We start from the raw sequence: 24088 nt of genomic DNA, 5'->3' as shown, positions 1-24088 counted from the left end.
CATTCTAAACTGCCTTTCATCGTCCTAGCCCAGCTGAGAGGTTGTGTGCCTGGTTGCTCCTGCTTAACTTTGTCAAGGGTGACAAGTTTCTAGCGGTAGAGCGGAAGATCTGAATAAGAAACAGGAGTCATGTTTGGAGTTTGGTGGAGACACAGGACAGGAGTCAGAAACTTCTGAGGAAAGAAGTTTTCCAGTCTTTTTCAAGATAAGTGACTTTCCAGATTTGTTGAACGTGTAAAAAGGTTATATTTATCTATGAGACTGAAATCAAATCTGTATCAAAAAGATTGAAGCGCATACGTTTGTTTTTATCGCTACAAGTTAAATCAAACTAGCGCGAGAGTTTTTTGTCCGTTATTTTTTACCCGCGCGTGTGTCTCTGCGTGTGAGAGTGAAGCGCGAGCGTGTACTTTGGACTCGCGGATACTGTTCATTTACGCAAGGGTTTTTTCCGCGAGATAATATAAGCGCGTGTGAATGTTGCGCGTGTACTTTATCAATTCGTAAGTTGGACATTAGCGCAAGTGCGTTTACCCGCGAATTGAGTTGCCAGCGCGAGTGCGTATTTTCCGCGACTTGGATAAAAGCGCGTGTCATTTTTATCGCGTCTTGGACATCAGCGCGAGTGCGATTTACCCGCGAATTGAGGCGTCAGCGCGTGTGCGAGTTTCCCGCGACTTGGAGGAAAGCGCGTGTAATTTTTATGCGTCTTGGACATTAGCGCGAGTGCGTTTACCGCGAATTGAGGCGTCAGCGCGTGTGCGTGTTTCCCGCGACTTGGAGGATAGCGCGTGTAATTTTTATCGCGTCTTGGACTATAGCGCGAGAGCGTTTTTTACGCGTGTGCGTGTTTCCCGCGATTTGGAGAAGAAGCGCGTGATTTTTTTCTTCCCGCGGTTTCTGGCTTTCCACGTGAAGATTTCAGCGCAAGTTTAATTCGTCTAGAGAAAAAGACTTTCAACAAAGAAAATATTAAAAGCCAATACCAGAACAAAAAAGAACTTCATTAATCTTACTTGAAGACCTAGTTCAAGAATCTTGATTTGAACAGACTAACTACAACTACAAAGTTAATTTACACTCATGGACCTAAGGAAAAGGCTGAGTTTTCTATAACATTCTGGTCCCCAAGTAAGGAAGTCTTGTCTGCTTTTCACTTCTCTGGGCATTCTGTAGAGAAGAACCAAGTATGGATTTTAAACTATTTTGATTATGGATTTAGAGTTAAAGGTTAGTATAGTGATCAATGAGTAATGAGGAATTTTGCATGTTTGTGTTTTAACTACAGGTGAAGAACCAGCGAGTTGATAGCTTCCAGCCTGGTGTTTGTTTCTTTGTCCCTTCCCCCTTTCCCCTGAAAGTGAGGTAAACTGAGCAGTTATATTTATGTCAGCTCAGAGTGCCACATTTTGGGTGGATTGTCGGGGGTTCAGCAGCTTCTGCAGACACCAGGTTCTCAGCATGACAGTATGAAAGGCCAATAATAAAAAGTGTCTGCCCGAGCTGTTTGAACCCCGACGAGACAACCATGGAGGCATTGGGAGTAATGGTTAGGGAAATGAGAGAAGAGTTACGGGTGGCTCATCAAGAGTATTCAAGTCTTTGTCAAAGAATGGATGAGTTAAATTTAAAGGTAACACAGATACAAGAAAGAGAGAGTGAAGTTTCGGAAGGTGCAGGAAACCCACCTGAGTTGGTAAGAGTAGGAGAAGAACAAGAACCTAGGCTTCCCAGGGGGGCAGAGAGAGGTTTAGGAACTTTAGTTATACCTGTTCCTTTGGCAGCCCCAGAACGTTTCTTAGGAGATTCAAGAAAGTTTCAAATTTTTCAGACTCAGTGTGAATTGCATTTTTTAAGTCGTCCAGAGTTTTTTTCCACAGATGCTTCAAAGGTAACATTCATCTTATCATATTTATCTGGAGAAGCTTCTGCGTGGGGAAGTCTTTTGCTGAGTCAAAAGAGTTTGGCTTTGAATAATTATTCACTTTTCCAGACCGAATTTAAGAAAATGTTTGACAAGAGACAGTTATCTTTAGAGGTTGATGGAGAATTACTGGAAATGCGCCAGGGAGGAAAGGAGTTGATTTCTTATATCACTCAATTTAGAACTTTAATTTTAGAAAGTAAATGGCCAGAGGAGAAGAGGGCTTCCTTATTTTATAGGGGCTTAAAGGATGAGTTAAAAGATGCTCTGGCTGGAGTTTTGGAGCGACCAAATACTTTAGATGCCTTAATTGATTTGGTGGTACAGTTGGATTTTCGTTTAACAGAAAGACGTTCTGAGCGTAGACGTACTCAGGGAGAGGTTAGGTTTCTGGGAAGAATGGAGAGGCCTAAAGTTGAGGTGGTGAACAGAGAAGTGAAGTCAAAGATAATAGACCAGCAGAGCCGGGTGAGAGGTCCATTGTCTAAAGAAGAGAAGGCAAGAAGAAGGGAGAATAATTTGTGCTTATACTGTGGGAGGAGTGGTCATTTTCTTGAAACCTGTCCTTTTACCCCCAAGAAGATCTCCAAATCTTCAGGCAGAGTACAACAAGTGGCAAACACAATACAGACAGCGGTTCCTCACATAACAGTGAATGTATCCTTGATGTTTGAAAAGGTATTTTTAGGTTCGGGGCCAATTATTATTGACTCAGGAGCTACGGGTAATTTTATGGATAGAGGATTGGCCAAAACTCTAGGTATTCCTATTGTTGCTAAGAAAGAAATGGAGCAGGTCAGAGCAGTTGATGGGACATCTCTTTCTTCAGGGCCAATCACTCATAATACAGAGTTACTTGAGATGAAGATGACTGGAGGTCATAAAGAAAATATCTCTTTTGAGTTAATTGATGCTCCAATCTTGAAAATTATTTGGGGTATGCCCTGGCTTACACTTCATAATCCCAGAATAGATTGGAGTGCAAGAATTGTATCTTTAGAATCAACCTTTTGTCAGGAACATTGTCTTTCAGGAAAATCTTTTGAAGAGAAAGAAAAAATTGTGAATTCCGTTTCATTCTCGCTTGCAGAAAGAGGGGCAATAGGTTTTGACATTGGAGCAGTTGTGGGAGAACTACCAACTTGTTATCAGGATTTTTGGGATGTTTTTGATGAAAAGGAAGCTGGTGAGTTGCCTCCTCATAGGCCTTTTGACTGCAAGATAGAGTTGGAGCCTGGAGCTATTTTGCCAAGCAGTAGGGTTTATGCTTTAACTGAAAAAGAGAATGATTATTTGAAAGAATATTTAAAGGAAAATTTGGCTAAGGGATTTATTCGGCACTCTCAATCGCCGGCAGCCTCGCCATTGTTCTTTGTGCCTAAGGCTGATGGTTCTCTTAGAACTTGTATAGATTACAGGGCAGTAAATAGAATGACAGTAAAGAATCGGTATCCTCTCCCTCTCATTTCAGAAATGTTAAATCAAATTCAAGGTGCAACCATATTTTCTAAGTTGGATTTACGTGGAGCTTATCATCTTGTAAGGGTCCAGGAGGGGGATGAGTGGAAGACGGCATTTAAAACCAGATTTGGCCTGTACGAGTACCAAGTGATGCCTTTCGGTCTTTGCAATGCCCCGGCGGCTTTTCAATTTTTTATCGATGAGGTTCTTCGGGAATTTCTTGATGTTTTTGTTATCGTCTATATTGACGACATTTTGATTTTTTCACAGAATTTGGAGAAACACAAAATTCATGTTCGACAGGTCTTGAGGAAATTGAGAGAGAATAATCTTTTCGCTAAATTGGAAAAGAGTCAGTTCCATACGGATTCGGTAGAATTTTTAGGATTTGTGATTACTCCTTGTGGTCTGGAAATGAATCCTAAAAAGGTAGAAGCTGTTCGAGATTGGCCTACTCCAACTAAGGTGAAGGAGATCCAGAGCTTTTTGGGATTTGCCAATTTTTACCGAAGATTCATTGAAGGCTTTTCCAGTTTAGTAGCTCCAATTACTCGACTTTTAATAAAAGGAGTTCCATTTGTTTGGGAAGCTAAGGCTGATGAGGCTTTTCATATTTTGAAGGAGAAATTCATTACCTCTCCTATTTTGATTCATCCTGATACTTCCAAACCATTTTTTGTAGAGGCTGATGCTTCCAATGTGGCAATGGGAGCTGTGTTGTCTCAGAGGCATAATGTTACAGGACAATTGCATCCAGTGGCTTACTTTTCTAAGAGATTTTCACCTGCAGAGGAAAATTACACCATTTCAGACCGAGAGCTTCTTGCTATCAAAGCAGCATTTGAGGAATGGCAACATTTTTTAAAAGGAGCACGTCACAGTGTGACAGTATTAACTGACCACCGAAATTTACTCTTTTTGAAGACAGCAAAAACTCTGACACCTCGACAACTTAGGTGGTCATTATTTTTTGCGGATTATGACTTTATAGTTACATTTAAGCCAGGTAATCAAAATAAAAAGGCAGATGCTCTGTCTCGGCAGTTTCCTGAAAGTGAGGTTAAGTCGGTTTGTGAGCCTCTTCCATTGATCGCTCCAGAACGTTTTGTTCTAGCTGGGGTTGAAAAGGAGAACGAAATCTTCAAAAAAGTAAGGGAATCCATTTCGGAGACACAACTTGAAGATTGGGTTCGTTTGGATCCAGCTCGCAAAATTAAAGATGGTTTACCTTATTTAGATGACAGACTTTACTTACCATTAATTGAACTTAGAGAAAAAATGTTGAAGGAATGTCACGAATCAGTCTTGGCAGGACATCCAGGGTATCGGAAGACTCTCGAGTTGATCAGAAGACATTTTTGGTGGGAACGAATTCGACAAGATACCCTCAATTTTGTTAAGACCTGTGAAGTTTGTGCCAGATCTAAGAATCTCATCGGAAAGCCTTCTGGGTTATTGGAGCCGTTACCAGTTCCACCGCGGCCTTGGTACTCAGTGTCTTTAGATTTCATCACATATCTTCCACAAGATAAGGGTTGTACTTCGGTATTGGTTGTAGTTGATTTACTCACCAAAGAAGCACATTTCATTCCAATGAAGGGAGAGGTTACCGCTGATGGTTTAGCTCATAGTTTCTTGCAAGAAGTGGTAAGATTACATGGAATTCCCAGTCAGGTCATCTCAGATAGAGGTTCTCAATTTATTTCTAAGTTTTGGAGAGCTTTTTGTAAGAGATTGGGAGTGGAAGTATGCTTATCATCAGGTTACCATCCAGAAACCAATGGGCAGGTAGAAAGGATAAATCAGGAGTTGAATAAATATTTGAGGTGTTATCTGCAGACAGGTGAGGAATGGGTAGATTTGTTGTGGGTTGCAGAATTCGCATATAACAACTGTAGTAAGGATGCCACCTCTATGTCTCCGTTTTATTTGGGACGAGGTTTTCATCCGCGTTTTCTTAGTATTGAGATTAATAATGATTCTAGAAACCCAGAAGTCGAAAGAAGACTAGAAAGTATGAAAAGAAATTTGGAAAAGGCAAAAGGGGTGTTGGTGGAGAGTAAACAAAAATACAAAGAGTTTGCTGATCGTAAAAGGAAGATTAGTCCTCGATATAGTGAGGGAGATTTGGTGTGGTTATCAACCAAGTTTTTGAGAATTAAAGGAAGAAATAAGTTTTGTCCTCGTTTCGTAGGACCGTTTGTTGTTGAAAAGGTGATTAATCCAGTGGCTGTTCGTCTTAAATTACCCAGGCATATGAAAACTCATCCAACTTTCCATGTTAGTTTGTTAAAACCTGTGGTTAAAGGAACTAGATTAACTCCTACTCCTTCGGCAGTTGTGATTGAGGAAGATGCTTCCGAAGAATTTCTGGTTAAAAGAATTCTGGACTCTAGAAGAGTAAGAGGAAGGCTACAGTATCTGGTTGATTGGGAGGGCTTTGGTCCAGAAGAGCGCACTTGGGAAAAAGCTAGTGATGTACATGCTCCTCGTTTGGTAGAAAGATTCCATAAAAAATTTCCATTGAAGAGTGGCCCAGGGACTGGGCGTTAGGAGGGGGGGTACTGTCAGGTACTGTCAGGTTGGAGGGACATATTCTTTACATACAGTATCATATTCTCACTTACATTGGGTCAGGGGAGACACATATTTAGTTTAGAAAGGTTTTAGGAAGTTATTATGGGTTATATTTTTATACAGCCAATTTTGCCCTTAACCTTCATTGCAGTCTATGGAGAATGCCCCAAGCCAAGATGGAGGTTCTCAGTCAAAATTCTGATTGGCTGGAGATTGTTTATAGGGAGGACAATGAACATTCTAAACTGCCTTTCATCGTCCTAGCCCAGCTGAGAGGTTGTGTGCCTGGTTGCTCCTGCTTAACTTTGTCAAGGGTGACAAGTTTCTAGCGGTAGAGCGGAAGATCTGAATAAGAAACAGGAGTCATGTTTGGAGTTTGGTGGAGACACAGGACAGGAGTCAGAAACTTCTGAGGAAAGAAGTTTTCCAGTCTTTTTCAAGATAAGTGACTTTCCAGATTTGTTGAACGTGTAAAAAGGTTATATTTATCTATGAGACTGAAATCAAATCTGTATCAAAAAGATTGAAGCGCATACGTTTGTTTTTATCGCTACAAGTTAAATCAAACTAGCGCGAGAGTTTTTTGTCCGTTATTTTTTACCCGCGCGTGTGTCTCTGCGTGTGAGAGTGAAGCGCGAGCGTGTACTTTGGACTCGCGGATACTGTTCATTTACGCAAGGTTTTTTTCCGCAAGATAATATAAGCGCGTGTGAATGTTGCGCGTGTACTTTATCAATTCGTAAGTTGGACATTAGCGCGAGTGCGTTTACCCGCGAATTGAGTTGCCAGCGCAAGTGCGTGTTTTCCGCGACTTGGATAAAAGCGTGTGTCATTTTTATCGCGTCTTGGACATCAGCGCGAGTGCGATTTACCCGCGAATTGAGGCGTCAGCGCGTGTGTGAGTTTCCCGCGACTTGGAGGAAAGCGCGTGTAATTTTTATGCGTCTTGGACATTAGCGCGAGTGCGTTTACCGCGAATTGAGGCGTCAGCGCGTGTGCGTGTTTCCTGCGACTTGGAGGATAGAGCGTGTAATTTTTATCGCGTCTTGGACTATAGCGCGAGAGCGTTTTTTACGCATGTGCGTGTTTCCCGCGATTTGGAGAAGAAGCGCGTGATTTTTTTTCTTCCCGCGGTTTCTGGCTTTCCACGTGAAGATTTCAGCGCAAGTTTAATTCGTCTAGAGAAAAAGACTTTCAACAAAGAAAATATTAAAAGCCAATACCAGAACAAAAAAGAACTTCATTAATCTTACTTGAAGACCTAGTTCAAGAATCTTGATTTGAACAGACTAACTACAACTACAAAGTTAATTTACACTCATGGACCTAAGGAAAAGGCTGAGTTTTCTATAAGATTCTGGTCCCCAAGTAAGGAAGTCTTGTCTGCTTTTCACTTCTCTGGGCATTCTGTAGAGAAGAACCAGGTATGGATTTTAAACTATTTTGATTATGGATTTAGAGTTAAAGGTTAGTATAGTGATCAATGAGTAATGAGGAATTTTGCATGTTTGTGTTTTAACTACAGGTGAAGAACCAGCGAGTTGATAGCTTCCAGCCTGGTGTTTGTTTCTTTGTCCCTTCCCCCTTTCCCCTGAAAGTGAGGTAAACTGAGCAGCTATATTTATGTCAGCTCAGAGTGCCACATTTTGGGTGGATTGTCGGGGGTTCAGCAGCTTCTGCAGACACCAGGTTCTCAGCATGACAGTTGTATGTTACATCAGACTGAGAGTAATTGGAAGAACATTCTTTGGATCACCGAATATGCATACAATAATTCAGTACATTCTGGAACTGGACAAAGCCCCTTTTATACCCTATATGGGCACCACCCTCGAACCTCAGACCTTGACTCACCCCAACACTTAGAAATGCCCGCAGTGGACCATCTACACGCTACGATTACACAAGCCTTTAAGGAGGCAACTGCACATTTATAACAGGCGAAGGAGAAATATAAGAAAGAAGCTGATCGGCACAGAAGTGATACTCCACAGTGCCAGATAGGGGACCAAGTATGGTTGGCCACAAAACACATACCTCTCAAGGGAACGCGGACCTTTAACCCTAGATATTTGCGACCTTACTCTATTAAGGCCATTATCAACCCGGTGGCCGTCAAGTTGGACTTACCTGCTAATATGCAAGTTCACCCCGTCTTTCATGTGTCACTTTTGAAGCCAGTGCAACCAGGGACAAGACTAACCAAGCCACCAGACCCCATCCTTATAGACGGGGAACCCGAATTTGAAGTTAAGAACATCCTGGACTCCAAGATGGTGAAGTCAAAACTTTTTTATTTAATTGACTGGAAAGGTTACGGACCACAGGAAAGGTCTTGGGAACCTAGTGACCACGTGCATGCACCTCGATTGGTGAAAAGATTCCACCGAAATTTCCCAGACAAACCAAAACCACGGGGAAGAACGACTTTAGGAGGGGCCTTGTGGGGGAGTGCTGTCATGATGCCTACCCCCGGGGACCCAGACCAGGTCCAGCAACCCCGGAAGCAGGCATCAAGTTATTTTGAGCAAGCCCAAAAACCCCATGCTAGGGGCTGTTTGGGTGCGGTCCTGGCGCCTATGGCGCCACGCTCATATGGAGAATCAGTCCTGGCGCCATAGGCGCCAGGCTCATAGAGTAGAATTTACCTGATGCAGACCATGCTGCAAGCTTACCTGATACAGACCATGCTGCAGAGCTCCAAGCCAAATGAGGCTTGGAAGGGACTATTTTACCTAAAGACTATTTTTTAATCGGGTGGGGCTGAAGAGTAATACTTACCTGGGACTACTTTGGAGGCTATTTAAACCGTGCCCGAAGAGCAGCACACGCTTCGCGTTATTCTGCATCCAGCAGCGTAACGCTCACCGTGTCTGCAAGCCTGCATCCAGTCTTCTGCCACGCCCGCCTCGAGTCTGCAGCTCCTAGAAAAAGGGAGGAACAGAAGGAGAAGAGGTTAGAATAAGAGCAAAACCTTCGATCCTTACCTGAATTCCGGATCCACTGCACCTTCAAGCTAGAAGAAAGAAGCATTTTACACACGCTGCCTCGCCTGCTGCAGCACCATGCTGAACTCACCGCCCTTTGCAGCATCCTCACGACCCACCGCATCCTTCTGCACGTTCCCGCCGCACTCTGGCACCTAAGGGGAACACAAGAACAGCAAAGGTGAGCCAAGGGAATAAACAGAGGCAATAGTAACTATGCCCATAGACTTACCTGATTACCGCCGGGGGTACTATTCCTCTTCATTGGTCGGCGCAGTCTCCATTGCATCCTCGCCGTACCCCGGCCCCTAAGGGGAATAAAAGGACAACAAGGTGAGACAAAGGGACAAACAAGGGGAACTCTTCTCTCCACAATAGACTTACCTAATTTTTACCGCCGGAGGCATTATTCCCCGAACCTCATATTTTTTCTCCACACCTGAATAAGGGAGCAAGCAACAGGTTACATTCTGGCCTTATTTTATTGAAGAACTGTGTAGGATAAGCCAAATCCTTACCTGAACGTCGTCAGCTACCACAAGGAACTCTTCGCTGGGGTCAAGCTGCAAACTGCAAGGAATCGGACAAGAGTGAAAGTCAGACATGTGAACTCTTACGAACTACATACTTTTTGGAGTCAATATTGTTCTGGAACTCACCAATTCCTTCAAGCCAGTGAAGCAACTGGTTATCAATGCGCCCCTGCGCTCAATGCAGGATGGAGAGCTCATCTTTTCAAACCATCAGGTGAGACTATAAGAGGGGACATCAAAGGTGATCTGTGGGGAGAACATCGGGGGTGGGGGGATTTACGCTCAACTCCACGGGTGGTTAATCCCCTTTCTCCATTTGCAGAAGAATATTCCTACCGGCCAGGTGGGTCAGTCCAGTCCGCCATCTCGGCGCTACGTGTCATATTGGTGGAGACCGCAGTTGTCCAGTTCAGATTGACGCCTCTGTGGGAGCCAGGTGAGTGTAACATGGTCAACCAGATCCCCTATAGTTTCAAAAAGACTGATGTTCTTCAAATGGTTTGTAGGTCATTTATCTTACAAAGGAAAACCTTTGATTTGACCATAGAACATAGGTCAGGGTGTCACCGCCAAAATGCTGATGGTCTCTCTAGGGTGTTTATAACCGACTAGAGGTATGAGATTCATCCAGGAGTGGATTAAATCCTCCTGTCCCTTAGTCTGGTGGGGGGGGGCGAGTGTTAGGGAGAATTCTCTGTTAAGGCTAATTTCCCAAACCTAGTGAGTCCCCCAGCAGCTTTGCTGGATTTGTGGGGTTTATTTTTTTCTCCTGCTAAGAGTGAGACTCTTTTTCTCCCACTCTTAGACATGATTTGAGATATCCTTTGACTTTGTAATGTGTTTTATGGGCTATGGGGTCTTTACTCCATAGGGTTTCATGTGGTTTTTGGTAAGTATGTTACACGGCACCCTCAGTGCAGTAACACAGGGGTGTCATAGTGACCCCCAAACATAGACTCCATACCCTGGGACTGACTACTGTCTCCCAGGGCATGTAAAGTCACCATTGACTTTACTAGTGTTAAATTGGGAACAGAACCAGTACAAACCATCATATTGTGGAAGTACTGGTAGGGGTAATTAGATTGCCCCTGGGTCTGTTTTTCGAGGGGGCACTGTGCAGTCCCCCCTCGTGAGTTTCTGGCTGGTGGCAGTGGTTACCACGCGAAATATTCCTTAAGAATATTTACTATGAAATTTTCCCATTCATCTTAAACGCACCACTTTTTGGTGCAATGTTAAAGATACCGCCGGGTTATTTATTTAATATTAATTCCCCGGTTGGGTCTTTTTGCCAGTACTCGGTTTTAAAAAGTCGAGCCCTTTGTTCCACTTTTTGGCGGGCTTATACACATAAGCCTCCAAAAGTGGTGCCACTCTGTCTGGGTCTACACGATGTGTGGGAGGGGGGTTTAGGCACCCTGGACTGAGTTGCCTCGGCAACCCAAGTCGCACTCTTGTGTGATTGGCCCAGTGGTGAGCCGCCCGGCTCACCACTTAGCCTGTTTGAGTGACAGCTAGAACTGATGAATGGGGGTTTTCTGCATAAAAGCAGGGCTTTGAGGACTGGAACTTCAGACGTCACCACAGGACTAAAGAATCCGAAGAGGGAGAAGCTGAGCCGACCTGCAACCATGACACCACCGGTGGAGCCCTGCTGAACCGCCTCACCACTTCTTCCAACGACAGAGGAGATCTTCATCCCGAAGAGTCTTCTTCCTTTGACTGGTGGGGATAACCAGTTCGCCCGCCTTTTCGCCTTCCCGGATCATCTCGTGGCCGCCTTGCCTGTGCCAAGCACCCTGGCAACCGGGATGCCACGTTTTATCACTGCCGCGAATAAAAGGGTAGTACCTTTTAACCGGAGAACTTTGCGGCTGATTTCTTCCCTGGCAGTGCAATGACCTTCAGCTTTCCTCCACGTCGAGATCATCTCTTCCTCTGGATGACGCCGTGACTTGCACCTGCTGCCAGGAACAACTGCCCCAGCTGGAGGATTCTCTCCACTTTCAAGGTACTGTGTCTGCCTGGCCTCCCTCGCAACGGTCTGTGTGGGGTGTCTCTTAAATCCTCAATTTACCACTTGGGTTGGCCCTAGGCTGGCTAACTGAACTTTTCTGAGCTGAACTAATTCCTTTTTGAACTCTCTGCAAGACTTTTCAAGCCTTTTAAACTGTGTGATCTTGGGCGCATTGGTGTTCTACTCTCTCTAAGAGGGAGCCTGGCCTCTGAACTTTTTGTTCACCAGTAGACTTTGACTTTCCTGCCTTGCTGGGTGCTTCTAAAGTATTGTGTTGTGTGCTTTCTAATTTCTGCCTTTTCCCTCCTTTTTTGATAACTTATTGGAGTGCCATCTTTAGTTAAGCCCTTACCTCTGTCTGGAAATAAGTGGTGTTAACTAAGACTTGTCTAATAAGGAATAAGGGATGTATATATATTAATAATGACTGTGTTTTGAACTTGCTTATAATAATAGTGCTGGAGTGTTTCTAAGTGTGTCTTTAAATAAATATTTATATACTTTGATACCTCTGGTCAGTATTTACTTGTGGTACTGTATTTTGGTACCTATCTTGTATACTCTATATACTGTCTGACTCTTCTTGAGAGACGTCTGGCTGCTCAGCCACAGCTACCCGGTAAATCTGGGTGGTACAGACTGCTACCAATTGGGTTTACTGCCAACACCTGTAGTCTTAAGCCTTTTGCAGTGGTCCCTAAGGGAACTGCACAGGTTTCTGCCTAACAAGTGGTGATGTTAGAGACAGTGCATGGGGACATGGTGGTGATGTTAAAGGCAGTGGATTGGCCATGTGGTGGTGAGGTTGGAGGCAGGGCATGGATTGTGTTGGTGTGGAGGATGCCGAAGTGGTGCAGGAATGGTGATGTTAGAGGCAGTGCATGGGTCACATGGTGGTCAGGTTAGTGCCAGGTCATGAACTGTGCACAAGAGGTGAGGGAGTGATGATGTTAGAGACAGTGCATGGGTCACATGGTGGTGATGTTAGAAGTAATGCATGGATCACGTGGGTTGAGGTTGGAGGTGAGGGCCTGGATTGTGTGCAGGTGGAGAATGCAGACGAGCTGAGGAAGTGGTTATGTTAGAGGCAGTGCATGGATCACGTGGTGGTGAGGTTGGTGGCAGGTCATTGATTGTGTGGGGGTGGAGGATGCAGAAGAGATGGGAAGTGGTGATGTTAGAGGCAGTGCATGGGTAATGTGGTAATGATGTTAGAGGCAGTGTATGAATCACATGGGAGTGAGGTTGGAGGCAGGGCATGGATGTCTGGGGGTGAAGTTGGAGGCAGGGCATGGATTGTGTGGGGGTGGAGAATGCAGAAGAGCTGTGGGATTGGCAATATTAGAGGCAGTGCATTGGGAACATGGTGGTGATGTTAAAGGCAGTGGATTGGTTGCATGGTGGTGAGGTTGGAGGCAGGGCATGGATTGTGTTGGTGTGGAGGATGCCGAGGTGGTGCAGGAATGGTGATGTTAAAGGCAGTGCATGGGTCACATGGTGGTCAGGTTAGTGGTAGGTCATGCAATGTGCAGAAGAGGTGAGGGAGGGATGTTAGAGACAGTGCATGGGTCACGTGGTGGTGTTCTTAGAAGCAGTGCATGGATAACATTGGTTGAGGTTGGAGGCGAGGGCATGGATTGTGTGGGGGTGGAGGATGCAGAAGAGGTGGAGGAGTGGTGATAATGGAGGTGTGTGGGTCACATGGTGGTGATGTTAGAGGCAGTGCATGAATCACATGGTGGTTAGCTTGGAGGTAGGGCATGAATTGTGTGGGGTTGTAGGATGCAGAAGAGGGGAGGTAGTGGTTATGTTAGAGTTGGTGCGTGGTTCACATGGTGGTGAGGTTGGTGGCAGGTCATGGATGGTGTGGGGGTGGAGGATGTAGAAGAGATGAGAAGTGGTGATGTTAGAGGTAGTGCATGGATAATGTGGTGATGATGTTAGAGGCAGTGTATGGATCACATGGGGGTGAGGTTTAAGGCAGGGCATAGATTGTGTGGGGGTGAGGATGGAGGCAGGACATGAATTGTGTGGGGTTGGAGGATGCAGAAGAGGTGCAGCAGTGATGATGTTAGAGGCAGTGCATGGGGCCTGTGGTGGTGATGTTAGAGGCAGTGCATGGATCATGTTGGGGTGGAGGAACCAGAAGAGGTGGGAAGTGGTGATGTTAGAGGAGGTGCTTGGATCACATGGTGGTGAGGCAGGGCACTGATTGCATGGGGGTGGAGTGTGCAGAAGAGGTGTAGGAGGCATGATGTTGGAGGAAGTGCATGGGTCATACCATGAGTCATGCGGTGGTGAGGTTGGAGGAAGTGCATGGATTGTGTGGGGCTGGAGGATGCAGAAGAGCTATGGGAGTGGTGATGGTAGAGGCAGAGTATGGTGAACATGGCGGCGATGTTAAAGGCAGTGGATTGGTCGTGTGGAGGAATACTTACCTGGGACTACTGCATGGGGCACGTGGTGGTGATGTTAGAGGCAGTGCATGGATCATGTTGGGGTGGAGGAACCAGAAGAGGTGGTAAGTGGTGATGTTAGAGGAGGTGCTTGGATCACATGGTGGTGAGGCAGGGCACTGATTGCATGGGGGTGGAGTGTGCAGAAGAGGTGTAGGAGGCATGATGTTGGAGGAAGTGCATGGGTCATACCATGAGTCATGCGGTGGTGAGGTTGGAGGCAGGGCATGGATTGTGTGGGGGTGGAGAATGCAGAAGAGCTGTGGGATTGGCGATATTAGAGGCAGTGCATTGGGCACATGGTGGTGATGTTAAAGTCAGTGGATTGGTTGCATGGTGGTGAGGTTGGAGGCAGGGCATGGATTGTGTTGGTGTGGAGGATGCAGAAGAGGTGCGGGAATGGTGATGGTAGAGGCAGTGCATGGGTCACATGGTGGTCAGGTTAGTGCCAGGTAATGGACTGTGCACAAGAGGTGAGGGAGTGATGATGTTAGAGACAGTGCATGGGTCACATGGTGGTGATGTTAGAAGTAGTGCATGGATCACGTGGGTTGAGGTTGGAGGTGAGTGCCTGGATTGTGTGCGGGTGGAGGATGCAAAAGAGTTGGGGGAGTGGTGATGTTAGAGGAGATGCATGGGTCACATGGTGGTGAGGTTAGAGACAGTGCAAGGATCATGTGGTGGTGAGGTTGGAGGTAGAGCATGGATTGTGTGGGGGTGGAGGATGCAGACGAGGTGAGGAAGTGGTTATGTTAGAGGCAGTGAATGGATCACATTGGGGTGGAGGAATCAGATGAGGTGGGGGAGTGGTGATGTTAGAGGAGATGCATGGGTCACATGGTGGTGAGGTTAGAGACAGTGCAAGGATCGTGTGGTGGTGAGGCAGGGCATGGATTGTGTGGGAGTTATGCTGAAGTGGTGTGGGAGGGGTGATGTTGGAGCCAGTATATGAGCATGCAGGGGTGAGGCTGGAGGCAGGGCATGAATTGTCTGAGGGCAGAGGATGCAGAAGAGGTGCATGAGTGGTGATGTTAGAAGAAGTGCATGGGTCATGCGGTGGTGATGTTTGAGGCAGGGCATGGATTGTGTGTGGATGGAGGATGCAGAAGAGGCGTGGGAGTGTTGATGTTAGAGGCAGTGCATGGGGTACATGGTGGTGATGTTAGAGGCAGTAAATGTGTCACGTGGTGGTGAGATACGTGGCAGGTCATGGACTATGCAGAAGAGGTAAGGGATTGGTGATGTTAGAGGGAGTGCATGGGTCACATGGTGGTGATGTTGGAAGCATGGATCATATGGGGTTGAGGTTGGAGGTAAGGGCATGGATTGTGTGGGGGAGGAGGATGCAGAAGCGGTGGGGTAATGGTAATGTTAGAGGCAGTGCATGGGGCACATGGGGGTGAGGTTGGAGGCAGGGCATGGATTGTGTGGGGTGGAGGATGTAGAAGAGGTGAGGGAGTGGTGATGTTAGAGGCAGCACATGTATCATGTGGTGGTGATGTTAGAGGCAGTACGTGGATCACGTGGTGGTGATGTTAGAGGCAGTGCATGGGTCACGTGTTGGTGAGGTTGGTGGCAGTGCATGGATCATGTGGGGGTGAGGTTGGTGGCAGTTCATGGATTATGTGGGGGTGAGGTTGGTTGTGTGATGCTCTGAACGGGTAATGGCTAGGCGCGGCGGCCTAGGTGCACTTCGGAGGAAAGTAAGGAGACACACACCCAGCCACTGCCGGTCTCGGAGCGGCAATCCATTTGCGGGCTTTCCGGCTCCCATTTATTACTTACATCACATGGTCTCCCGCTGCCATGTTCTGACATGTCATGTGATCATCACATCCCTCCCCAACTTGGATAACAAACAAACACGTTTTCTTAAAAGTCATAACTACAAGCTCATGTTTCAAAGTTAGCTGCTTCCTCCATATAACTTTTGGCTTCACAGTCTCATTACTTTTGGTGCAGGTTTTCCCTAGCACTCGCCCGTCGGTAAATGACATTCAGGATGAACCCCCGGAGCCGAGTGTGGTGTAATGGTTTCCATCAGAGTGAGTATCGCCCCCCCCGTCTTCTCTCCTCAGGGTGGCTGACCCGGTGGGGTTTGTCAAAGTCTCTTCTGCTTCTGCACTCTGTCTTGGTGGTGTCTCCAGTGGTTCTCTTCGATCTTCCGCCTGGAGTGCATGTTCCATTGTTGGGGGGTTGCTCCTGTGGGGGCTCCTTCCTCATGAGCCTTTTGCCAGGTGGTGCTTGGTATCCACCTGAAATGGACGCGTTCCTTGTGACGGTCTCTGATCCTCGGGATCCTCGGGATGCAGTTACTAGTCCATGGCCTCGATGGGTGATGGTCCAGGGTAGTGATTCGTAAGGGAGTGCCATCTTCCTGGGGGGCACTCAGTTCCTGATCATCGCTGTGTCCCTTACTTGTAGGTGGCTTGGTGGTGCTCTCCTGGTGCGTTCTTCTTTTGTGGTATGTTCTTGTCTCCTCTGTTCCATCCGATCTACGTCTGCTTGCGGGGGGCACAAGGAGTGGTATAGGGGAAGCCCTGTTTAGATGGGCACACCGAACATCAGGGCTACGGGGCTCACTTTTGTGGCCAAGTGAGGAGTATGTCGGTGCGACCGGAGGAACCAGTATAGTTCTGGTAGCCATTGCCGTCCTCTGTCCTTGGCGATTTGCATGCATTTGTTGATGAATGCCATGAATATCTGTGTCTCCATTGGTCTGGGGCCAGTACGGTGTGATGTGGTGATGTCGGCCTCCTATGTTGTCAATGAAGCGCTGGAACTCTTTGCTTCTGAACGGTGGGCCGTTGTCGCTTGTGAGCGGCAAACATTTTCTCTAGGGCAGTTGTGACAGATGCTGCATCAGTGGAGTTGACTGGTTCGACCTCGGGAGTACGGTGTGTATTTGTCTACCGCTACTAAGAGGTGTGCCTCATTGGCAATTGGGCATAAATCCACACTCACTGTGTCCCATCTGCATTCACTTCTGGGTGGGCAGGCCATGGGCTCTAGTGGTCCTGGCTGGCAGGTGGCTAGGCATGATGCACAGGTCTCTACAAGGGCCATGACTTTCTGCTGGATGTGTGGCATCCATACACGTGATTTGAGGAAGGCCTGTGTCTTCACGATCTCCTGGTGCCATTTGTGCACGAGTTGGAACACTCTCTCCTGCAGGCTGGAGGGTACTACGATGTGGTGTCTTTTGATGGTTAGGCCTTCTGGGGAGACAGACAGCTCATGTCTGATCCCAAATAGTGCTTGCATTAGCTCTTGTGCTTGTGGTGTTCGATGGGCGACGGCCATGAGAAAGGTTTTCCATTTGCCTGTCAGTGTGGCCTCTTTGGTGATTTGGAGACAGGTGTCCTTGTTTGTTTCCGATGCTATTTCATCCAGCCTCATTGCTTTTGGCTTGGCACACGCGATGATATGGCACACATACTCTTGTATCTCTTTTGCTGCTTTGCATTCTGTCGCAGTAGCAGGTCTTGGGTGCCGTGACAGGAATTCTGAAGGGTTGTCAGCTTCTGCTCGATATTGTACTTCCAGATCGAACTGTTACAGTTGGAGCATCGAGCGCTCTATTCTGGCTGGGTGGTGTGATGCCGACCCTTTGAAGATTGGGACTAAAGGTTTGTGGTCTGTCAGTACTTTCACCAGGTGGCCCAGGATGTATATGTGAAAATGTCGGCAACCCCAGATAATTGCAAGAGCCTCTTTCTCTATCTGGGCATAGTCCCTCTCTGTTGGAGTGAGCGCCCTGCTGGCAAAGGCGATAGGGACTATTGTTCCCTCCCAATCAGTCTGTGTTAGTACTGCTCCGAGGCCAACTGGACTAGCGTTGAATAGCAGCTGTGTTTTCTCTGGCGTGTCAAAGAAGGCCATAGTGGCATCGCTGGACAAAGAGTCTTTTATTTTCTGAAATGCTGTCTCGTGTACTTCGCTCCATTCCCATGTCGACTTCATCTTAGTGAGTTCTCGCAGTGGAGAGGCAATGGTGGCTAGGTCGGGGATGAATCGACCCATAGTACGTTGCCATGCGTAGGCAGCTTCGGACTTCAGTTATGTTGGTGGGAGCTCAGGCATTTCTTATGTCGGCAACTTTGCCGGGGCCTGGAGACACCCCTTTTTCAACTTAGTGTTGACTTCCCAAGTTAGCATTTTCCCTCATGGAGAGTCAGCCCAGACTCCACTATTTTATTTATTTATTTTAATGTATATACCGCACTAGCAGCCCAGAGGCATCAAGGCTCCAATCGCTGGAGCATTGCTGCTAGTCGTTTGTTGTGTTGTTTGTCTGTTTTGCCATAGACTAGTATATCGTCACTGTATATTGGTGACTCCTGGTAGTTCCTGGTGTACCTTCCTGATTTCATGTTGGAATACCTCCGCTGCGGAGGAAATTCCAAAGTTGAGCCTGTGGTATCTTCTCAACCCGTGGTGTGATGAGAAGCTTGTGATGTACCTTGACTCTTTTGCCAAACAGATTTGGTGGTACCCTGATCTTAAGTCGTTTGCTGAATACAGTGACACCAGTGAGGTCTATGATTAGCTCATCCACCGTCGGGGTAATGTGCCTTTCACACGCTATGGCCACGTTGGGCAGGTGCATGTCGATACAAATTCGTAGCTGTTTGGGCTTCGCTGTTAGCACCATGGGGGATATGTGGGGCCTGTGGTTTGTTCGATTATTTTGAGGTATTTGAGCTTGTCGAGTTCATCTTTGACTGCCTTTCTCATGTGAAATGAGACCCATAAGTGCCAGACGGCTCTTGGTTCCACTCTAAGATCGATGTGTAGTAGTACTGTACTTCCTTTTAGGCACCCAATGCCTTGGATCAGCTTCTTGTGCCTTGATAATAACTGGTCGATTTCTCTGGAGTGGATCTCAAAAGTGAACAAGATTAGCTGTAATTTTTCTGTGGTTGGACAGCTGAGTAGCCTCTCGATTCCGGCGTCAACCACGTAGATGCGTGTTTTGAAGCTTTCCTTGCCATAGGTGAGGGTGGTTTTGAAGTATCCTATGACCTGTAGGGGTTTCTTACATCCACAGGCAAATAGGTGTACAGGTCTGCGTCACAGGGTTGGTCTGGGGTGGAGCTTGTCAAACTTTGTGGTTGGCATTATGTTTACAGTGACACCAGTGTCAAGCATCATTTTCACAGGGATATCTCTGACTGCTACCATGCAGGTGCAGTGTGACTTATTGTTGTGTGGTTGGTTGGCACTGGCTGGCTTGACTGGCGAGATCATGTGGGCCCTTTCTCTTCTTGACTTGTGGTAGTGGTTTGCGCGGTTCGGGCAAGGTTCCCTGCTTGATTGGTAGTCATTACTGCTGCTGTCAGCGTTGTCCCCTTCGACTGCACAGGCTCACCCTCTGCGCGTGTCGCGGGTTCTATTGGGTAGTTTCCATGGGAGGTGGGCTGTTTGCCGTGGGTGGAATGGCTGTGCATTACTGGACCTTGGATCACTTTTCCATTCTCAGGCTTTTTCTTGTGGCGAGTGTTCTTTCGTTCTCCGGGAGGCATACCGACACGTAGTGGTTTACTTTCCTGCATTTGTAGCACATGGTGCTATATGCTGGGCATGGTCCTTCTTTATGCTGTTGGCCGCCACACCATACGCAGTCTCTGGGTCTGCTTACTGCATGCCTTTGTGGGGTCTGTTCTGCCGCAGTGCGTTGAGTGTAGTTATGCTGTTGTTTGGCGTTTCAGTGTCGAGTGGTAGGCGGCCGATCACTTGCTCCATTTCCGCCACATGCTCATCCGTCCTTTCGTGCTGTCGTCCCATGGTGCGTATGGTCTCCAGCGCGAGATTGGTCTACAATAGTATGGTGCTGCAAAGTTTCTCAGAGAAGAAGCCATATATGACCTGTTGTCTGACTGCAAATTCTTCATCTGGGAAGTCGCATCCGATGGCCATTTCCCAGAGTCGGCGTCGGCCATGGAAGTCAGCAATGTTTTGTTGTGGGCGCTGTCTCGCTTGGCTCATTTTGAAACGTTCGAAGTCTGGGCTTAGCTGGGATTTGAACTTTCTGTTAATACAGTTTTTGCTGTGTCATACGGGGTCATTACAAGGTTGGAGGTAGCTATGCCGCTATTAGCTATTAGCGGCATGGCTACCCCCTTACTTGGTACTGGGTCCGGGTTCCTTAAATGAGGAATTACCGGGCCATTCCAACCTTGGAGGATCCAGTAAGTCCTTATTTAAGGAACCCGGACCCGATACCTCCCCATTCCCAATCGAGCCCCCATATGGCTCAATGGGAATGGGGAGGGTGCTAACAACGGGCCCGTTAAAAACGGGGCTGTTGTTAGCACCCTGATCTGCTTGCGGGTCCCGCGTGCAAACCTCGTAATGCGGCGATAGGGTTTTAACGGGGCCGGCAGCTATACCGGGCCTGTTAAACCCCTACCGCCAACCTTGTAATGACCCCCATAGTCAGTGCCTCTGTTTGGAAAGTGCGTTAAAAAGTCTCAATGCCAAGGTGTTGAGGTTGAGCATTAGCAGCGTCCTTTTCTCTTCATCATCAGTGATATTCTGTGATTTCAGACTCAGTTCGAATTGTTGGACCCATAGTCCCCAGTGAAGTGCTGCTCTTGGGCCAAAAGGCTCGAACGGCTTCATAAACGTGCCCTGTGACATGTTCAACTACTGGTGTCTGGGTTTTGGATCCTGGCTGCTGATGCGGTGGGGGCGGCTGCCATGATGGGGCTTTATGCTGGTTTAGGATGTGCAGATGGATAGAGCGGCACTTGTGCTAGCCCAGGGCGTGTGTCCGTCCCACTTGTGGGGGGGTGTGGGGGTGCTGCACTTTCCTTTGCCGGTGCCGGCGGTGTGCTGGCACTAGCAGCCTTGATGAGCCTGTGATGCGCATGCCAGTTGTGCCTGTGACGGGCTCCTGCGCGATTTGATGGTGCTGGTGGTGTGCAGTGAGGTGCGGCTAGCTGGAGGCTCTTGCCGTAGGGGTGGACGCCGTTGCCACTGGTGTGGGAGGCTGGGGTAGCGCTGGCGCTGTGATCGTACTCACGGCTTTTCCTCCATGTGTGTGGCAGTTGTCTTCAGCACCCAGGCATGGTGAGCGACAGACGCGACTCTGCAGGCCCGTGGGACCTGGGGTGCGTCTGTGAGCTGGTGCGGTGTTGCGCAATGTGGGTTGGAGGGGAGGTAGCAGTGGCGCCGTTTCGCCACCTGTTGTCACCTGTGTGATGCTCCGAACATGTGCAGGCTAGGCGCGGCAGCCTAACTGCACGTCGGAGGACAGTAAGGAGACACACACACGGTCACTGCCAGTCTCGGAGTGGCAATCCCTTCCAGGGCTTTCCGACTTCCATTTATTATGCCAACATTTCGACGCACCAGGGAGGGAAATTTCTTCAGGGAAATTGGGATACATACATTTCCCAATAAAATGCATTAGGGCTATAATTTCTTTAGGCGGGAGAACGTGAAAAACAGCAATATTTTTCACATAAAAATCATAAGTCTCCCACCTAAATCGGAAGGGTTGGCATGTATGTTACTTACATCACGTGGTCTCCCGCGACCACGTTCTCACATGTCATTTGATCATCACAGGTGCAGGGCATGGATTGTGTGGAGGTGAGGTTGGTGGCAGGGCATGGATTGTGTGGAGGTAAGGTTGGTGACAGGGCATGGATCATGTGGAGGTGAGGTTAGTGACAGGGCATGGATTGTGTGGGGGTGAGGTTGGTGACAGGGCATGGATTGTGTGGGTGTGAGGTTGGTAATAGGGCATGGAGTGTGTGGGGGTGAGATTGGTGGCAGGGCATGGATTGTGTGGCGGTGAGGGTGGTGGTAGGGCATGGATTGTGTGGGCGTGAGGTTGTTGACAGGGCATGGATTGTGCGGGTGTGAGGTTGGTGACAGGGCATGGATTGTGTGGAGGTGAGGTTGGTGGTAGGGCATGGATTGTGTGGAGGTGAGGTTGGTGGTGGGGAATGGATTGTGTGGGGGTGAGGTTAGTGACAGGCCATGGATTGTGTGGAGGTGAGGTTGGTGACCGGGCATGGATTGTGTGGGGGTGAGGTTAGTGACAGGGCATGGATTGTGTGGAGGTGAGGTTGGTGGTAAGGCATGGATTGTGTGGGGGTGAGGTTGGTGACAGGGCATGGATTGTGTGGGGGTGAGGTTGGGGGCAGGGCATATATTGTGTGGGGGTGAGGTTGGGGGAAAGGCATGGATTGTGTGGGGGTGAGGTTGGTGACAGGGCATGGATTGTATAGGGGTGAGATTGGTGGCAGGGCATGGATTGTGTGGGGGTGAGGTTGGTGACAGGGCATGGATTGTGCGGGTGTGAGGTTGGTGACAGTGCATGGATTGTGTGGCGGTGAGGTTGGTGACAGGGCATGGATTGTGTGGGGGTGAGGTTGGTGACAGGGCATGGATTGTGTGGGGTGAGGTTGGTGACAGGCATGGATTGTGTGGGGGTGAGGTTGGGGGCAGGGCATGGATTGTGTGGAGGTGAGGTTGGTGGTAGTGCATGGATTGTGTAGAGGTGAGGTTGGTGGTAGGGCATGGATTGTGTGGGGGTGAGGTTGGTGACAGGGCATGGATTGTGTGGAGGTGAGGTTGGTGGTAGTGCATGGATTGTGTGGGGGTGAGGTTGGTGACAGGGCATGGATTGTGTGGGGGTGAGGTTGGTGACAGGGCATGGATTGTGTGGAGGTGAGGTTGGTGGTAGTGCATGGATGTGTGGAGGTGAGGTTGGTGACAGGACATGGATTGTGTGGGGGTGAGGTTGGTGACAGGGCATGGATTGTGTGGGGGTGAGGTTAGTGACAGGGCATGGATTGTGTGGAGGTGAGGTTGGTGGTAAGGCATGGATTGTGTGGGGGTGAGGTTGGTGACAGGGCATGGATTGTGTGGGGGTGAGGTTGGGGGCAGGGCATATATTGTGTGGGGGTGAGGTTGGGGGCAGGGCATATATTGTGTGGGGGTGAGGTTGGGGGCAGGGCATGGATTGTGTGGGGTGAGGTTGGTGACAGGGCATGGATTGTGTGGGGGTGAGATTGGTGGCAGGGCATGGATTGTGTGGGGGTGAGGTTGGTGACAGGGCATGGATTGTGCGGTTATGAGGTTGGTGACAGTGCATGGATTGTGTGGCGTTGAGGTTGGTGACAGAGCATGGATTGTTTGGGGGTGAGGTTGGTGACAGGGCGTGGATTGTGTGGGGTGAGGTTGGTGACAGGCATGGATTGTGTGGGGGTGAGGTTGGGGGCAGGGCATGGATTGTGTGGAGGTGAGGTTGGTGGTAGGGCATGGATTGTGTGGGGGTGCGGTTGGTGACAGGCATGGATTGTGTGGGGGTGAGGTTGGGGGCAGGGCATGGATTGTGTGGAGGTGAGGTTGGTGGTAGTGCATGGATTGTATGGGGGTGAGGTTGGTGACAGGGCATGGATTGTGTGGAGGTGAGGTTGGTGGTAGTGCATGGATTGTGTGGGGGTGAGGTTGGTGGTAGTGCATGGATTGTGTGGGGGTGAGGTTGGTGACAGGGCATGGATTGTGTGGGGGTGAGGTTGGTGATAGGGCATGGATTGTGTGGAGGTGAGGTTGGTGGTAGTGCATGGATGTGTGGGGGTGAGGTTGGTGACAGGGCATGGATTGTGTGGGGGTGAGGTTGGTGACAGGCATGGATTGTGTGGGGGCGAGGTTGGTGGTAGTGCATGGATTGTGTGGGGGTGAGGTTGGTGACAGGGCATGGATTGTGTGGGGGTGAGGTTGGTGACAGGGCATGGATTGTGTGGATGTGAGGTTGGTGGTAGTGCATGGATGTGTGGGGGTGAGGTTGGTGACAGGGCATGGATTGTGTGGGGTGAGGTTGGTGACAGGGCATGGATTGTGTGGGGGTGAGGTTGGTGACAGGGCATGGATTGTGTGGAGGTGAGGTTGGTGGTAGTGCATGGATGTGTGGGGGTGAGGTTGGTGACAGGGCATGGATTGTGTGGGGTGAGGTTGGTGACAGGGCATGGATTGTGTGGGGGTGAGGTTGGTGACAGGGCATGGATTGTGTGGGGGTGAGGTTGGTGACAGGGCATGGATTGTGTGGGGGTGAGGTTGGGGGCAGGGCATATATTGTGTGGGGTTGGGGGTGTACCCGGGTGCATGCTTTC

The 24088-nt window shown here is 48.4% G+C and overlaps 1 protein-coding gene across 1 annotated transcript in view; it reads left to right on the top strand.

Moving 5' to 3' along the window:
- LOC138467391 (zinc finger protein 850-like) overlaps window positions 1–24088 on the top strand; it is a 333056-nt gene that overhangs the window by 172402 nt on the left and 136566 nt on the right. The window contains exon 7 of the mRNA XM_069607344.1: window positions 3015–3110. Within this exon, the coding sequence (XP_069463445.1) occupies window positions 3015–3110 (96 nt within the window). The remainder of the gene's footprint in view (window positions 1–3014; window positions 3111–24088) is intronic.

This window comes from Ambystoma mexicanum, chromosome 4q (assembly GCF_040938575.1).
Source record: "Ambystoma mexicanum isolate Mex_15411 chromosome 4q, UKY_AmexF1_1, whole genome shotgun sequence".
In the NCBI taxonomy this organism is placed as follows: Eukaryota; Metazoa; Chordata; class Amphibia; order Caudata; family Ambystomatidae; genus Ambystoma; species Ambystoma mexicanum.
This window is presented reverse-complemented; position numbering and strand designations above follow the sequence as displayed.